This window comes from Cynara cardunculus (assembly GCF_001531365.2).
Source record: "Cynara cardunculus var. scolymus isolate 2C chromosome LG 5, CcrdV1, whole genome shotgun sequence".
Taxonomy (NCBI): Eukaryota; Viridiplantae; Streptophyta; class Magnoliopsida; order Asterales; family Asteraceae; genus Cynara; species Cynara cardunculus.
Window position 1 is genome coordinate 6,116,167 of NC_037532.1, and position 4,819 is coordinate 6,120,985.

The 4,819-nt window shown below is 29.9% G+C and overlaps 1 protein-coding gene across 1 annotated transcript; it reads right to left on the reverse strand.

Annotated features, from left to right (window-relative positions):
- LOC112511995 (protein BIC1-like) lies at nt 1–579 on the reverse strand. The gene has a single exon (XM_025117764.1). The coding sequence runs from the start codon at nt 520–522 to the stop codon at nt 7–9; it is 516 nt and encodes a 171-aa protein (XP_024973532.1). The 5' UTR covers nt 523–579; the 3' UTR covers nt 1–6.
- Between the last annotated feature and the right edge of the window lie 4,240 nt (nt 580–4,819).

The following is a 4,819-nucleotide window of genomic DNA, read 5'->3' on the forward strand; positions in this document are numbered from 1 at the left end:
AATTAATTAGCATCGATTCTCTATCCTTAGGGTTGATCTTCCTTCTTGAACCAAAGCTGCTCGAGCTGACATTATGGTGTTGTTACCTAATGAAGAATCAAACACAGTGCAGTCAATCCAGTCTTTCAGAAGATCCTCATGTCCCCATATATCTGGGATCCAAACCCGACCCGCCATATCCGCTCGATGCCTCTTTAGCCTCTCTCTTCCACTCTCCTCCACCACCATCTTTCCCGGCGATGGTGGTGGTGGTGGTGGTGTCATGATTTCTTCTTGTTTGCCGGCTGCCTGCAGCGAAGAGCAAGAAAGAGAAGGTTTTTTGACGGCGAGGCCTTCGTCTTCATTGATCTTCTTCGGAACACGATTCATGTTTTGAAGATGGGTTCTCCTGAAATCTCGTGAAGAACAAGATGATGGTGATGGCAGAAGATGGAGGTTGTTGGTGGTTTCTTCAAGATTAGGGTTTTTGTGGGTATCCATTGTAGCCAAGATTTCTTGATTATCTTGGTGGTGATGTCTCATGTAACAAAATGCAGATGAATTCGAGGGTATGTGATTTTGCAAGACCAATTGAATCAAAAGCTTTGTGAGTTGTTGTGGAGAAGAAGAGAAGATATATGTGTGGGAGTCAATAGCGGGTAGTGGGGGGTGGGTGGGGTGGGGGGGTGGTGTGTGGTAATGCATGCTGACACAGGAGTCTGTGTTTTGTATGGTTTTTGAAAAATGAACGTGTCTTGTTTAACATGGGAGGCGTTGCAATTGCATGTGTGGTTGGATCATTCAACAAGGAAACAAGGATTAATATGTTGACCTAAAGATCTTTTGGGTACCCCTTAAACAATTTTCTAGCTAATAAAACGAACGGATCAGATTAAGTTTAAACGGGTTTGGGAAATTGTATGAAAAAATAACGTACTTTAACTTGATTTTTATTTTAGATAATGTACTTTAAAACTTGTATTTTGGTACATAAGATGTAAAATTTTAAACATTTAAGTATCTGGGTAGACAGTTGAAGTATTAATCGGTTACTATCAGCTAATTAAAACAAAATTTATCAAAATCATATTTTATTTGAGCTAAAGGATTTAATGGAAGTAATGTTACTGAAAAGATGAATATTTCATGGCAAAATCTAAGTTTCAAATTTTATTTAGTTACTTTGCTAATTATCTATACTATATTATAAATCATTTGACAAAAACTCTTAAAAATCATTTTTTATGCATGAAGTATTGTATATGAATGCATATTACTTAAAATTCAAGCTTACAAGTAAATTATGCATAAGTACAACTTATTAAAGCTCCATGTTTGAATTTGTATAACTAACTGCGGATAAACATAATCAAATAGAGGATAAATATCTCATTTTAAAATATAAAAAATCTAAAATATAATTAGGATAATTATCGAGTTCTAACAAAATAATTAATTATTATCTTTACAAGAAAACTATGTTATTAAACCAAATATAAATTACTTCGTTATTGAACATAAATTAAATTATAATAAAAAATATCGAATTAAAAAATTACACAAAAAACATGAATTTTAAATAGTTAATTTGGTACTAATTAATATCGATATATTTTTGTCAAATTTTTATGATATCTTCAAATTTATATTTTATTCAAAAATAAAAACATCATCGTTTTTTTTTCAAAATCACATAAGATCATAGTATAATATCGACTAAGATAAAGAATAAAATAAAATATTAAAATGAAGATATATCTCGCTGAATTAGACGAGTACCCTTCTAGTATTTAGAAAATATATACATTTGTGTCACCAAATTTTATTGGTTAAATAGAGGGACCAAATCCTAAAAATGAAAGTTGAGGGGTGGAGCAAATTTGTTATAGAAATATAAAATAGTTTGAGAGGCCAAATCTGTTATAATAATGTAAGTTGGTTTGAGGGACCAAATATGTTACAAAATAAAAAGTAGCTTGAGAGACTAAATATGTTATTGAAATTTAAAGTTGAGGAAAGAGGATGGTGAAGAGACAAAATTGCCCCCTCATTAACGGAAACTTAACTGAAGGAGTTAGATGAAGGACCATATCCGTTATAAAAATGAAACTATAAGAACGTCCCTCGTTAATAATTCTTTCAATGGACCTTGCTCGTTAATTTATGTAAACCAAAGGGACCAAATTAGTTATGTGCATCATAATAAGATTACGTGGAACTTACTTGTTATTGTAGCAATGAAGCTTGATTTTGATTTTGTGAAATAGCATCTACATAGGTAGAATGGCGTTCTGATTTAATGTATAATTTTAATACGAAACGTTTGTGATTACTTAACAAGGATAATTCTTGTCAAAACATTGACCCAGAGGAGTTAACATGACCTCTATGCGTGACCTAGAGGTCAGTTCCCAGCTCGCACAACATACACAACCTCCGTGCTCGAGTTCCCTACCTAGCGTTGACTTTGGTCAACATGACCTTGTCACACTACCCTACCTTGCGTAACTTAACTCTTGTGAGTTGCGACCCTAGCTTGCGACCTGGAGGTCGCCCAGTTCCATCGTCTTTAATGTTGTCCAAGGGAGCATCACAACGGCACAAGTCATGTCCGAGCTCAAGTTCGCCTCACCTCACTGAACCAACTCGCGTTCTCTAGTTTTTAACATGAAAACTCAACGTTTCTCATTTCTGAACCAATTATAACGATTCTTATTGCATGGCTTCACTTCTTAATCATTTCATGCATAAACATCAAATATCAAAACGTGACTGGTTTTTAAAATGATGAATTAAAAAAAATCGTATTTTACAATATACAATCGGAAAAAGTCTAAAAAACTCAATAGACTTTAATGTTTGGAATGATTAAGTACTTGGACAATTTTTTGGAACAAATAAGTGTTTGGACATTCCAAAACATGTTAATTAACTTCTTGAACAATTTTTTGGAACAAATAAGTCCTTGGACAATTTAAAACATGTTAAATAACTCATTGAACATTTTTTTGGAACAAATAAGTCTTTGGACAATTCAAAACATGTTAAATAACTTCTTGGACTTTTCTAAAACCTGTTGGATACATTCTTATGACTTATACAACTAGTTAATATTTAATATGGTAAAATGTGAAAAAAAGTCCGGAAAAAAACCAAATGAACATTCATATTTTGAACGATTAAGYCCCTAAATATTTTTTGAACCAAAAAGTATTTAAATCTATAAAATTAAACAAATATAACAAAAAAATGATTACATTTAAAAAAGATTTTTGATAAAATTTATTTTAATTAAAATTAAAATATATTATGTCAGTGATTTTTCAAACTAAAAAAAATTAAAAAAAATTATTATTAAATTTATTTTAATTAAAAATAAATATATCATGATTTTTTAAATTGAAAAAAGAGATTTAAAAAGATTACTGGTGAAATTTATTTTAATCAAAAATAATACATTTTTATTTTTAATTAAAATAAATTTTATCAAAAATCTTTTTTAAATGTAATTATTTTTTTTTTGTAAATGTAAGTACTTTTTTGTTATATTTGTTTAAATTTATAGATTTAAATACTTTTTGGTTCAAAAAATGTTTAATGACTTAATCGTTCAAAATATGAATGTTCATTGGGTTTTTTTTTGGAATTTTTTTTCACTATTTTACCACATTAACTAGTTGTACAAGTCATAAGAATGTATCCAACAAGTTTTAGAAAAGTCCAAAAAGTTATTTAGCATGTTTTGGATTGTCCAAGAACTCATTTGTTCCAAAAAATTGTCCAATGAGTTATTTAACATGTTTTAAATTGTCCAATGACTTATTTGTTCCAAAAAATTGTCCAAGAAGTTATTTAACATGTTTTGGAATGTCTAGGGACTTATTTGTTCCAAAAAATTGTCCAAAGACTTAATCATTTCAAACACTAAAGTCCATTGGGTTTTTTTAAACTTTTCCCATTATAAATTATAATCACAAATATTTATCGATTTCTTAAAGTTATCTTTATCGAGAAATTATATTTTAAAATTTCCGACAAAAAGTAGACGCATGTTTAAAAAAATAGCATTATAAAACCTGTAACATCTCAAAAAACTATTCATGTTTTAAAACTTATAATTGTGAAATTTTTACTTTCGTCTCAAAATAAGTGTATATTTTTATTTTAGTTTGTTTTAAAATAAGTGCCAACTTTCAAAAGTAATGTCAATATTCTCATTCTACCCCTAATTATGAGATGGAGAAATTGTTCTCTCTATTATTAAAGATAAAAATGTCATTTAGTTAAGGGTGTTGCTATATGTACACTTCTCCAAAAGTTCTAAAATAACATAGTTGTTGGAGATGCTCTAACAACTTTTTTACATTGTCAATTCATGATTTAATTTGATTTTGATACAAATAAGGATGTGTATAGCAACACCCATAATTTTTAAAAGTTAGGCAGCAGGGTAGTATTTATTGGTTAAAAAAACCAATTCAACCGGTCCACGTACAAGTGTTTGGTTCAACTATGGAGTTTTTGTCAGTCGACTACGGACTGTCTGTCTATCAAGCTTGGTGACATCAAAGCATCTGCAACAGTTATCCAAGACGTAGAATCAAAATTTCCGAAAAAATGACATTCAATTCCAACAAATTTTCAACTTTGAGGGGGTGTTTGGGATTGCTTATTTAAAACAACTTATGTTTTTTTGTAAAAGTGCTTATTAACTTATGTGGTATCAAAYTGGAGTTTTGTAAAAAGTGTTTGGATTAGCTTATAACGGTACCAAAAAGCAATAAGTTGATAAGTTGGTTTTTAGTGTTTGGCAAATTTGGCTTATAGATGTAAAATTACC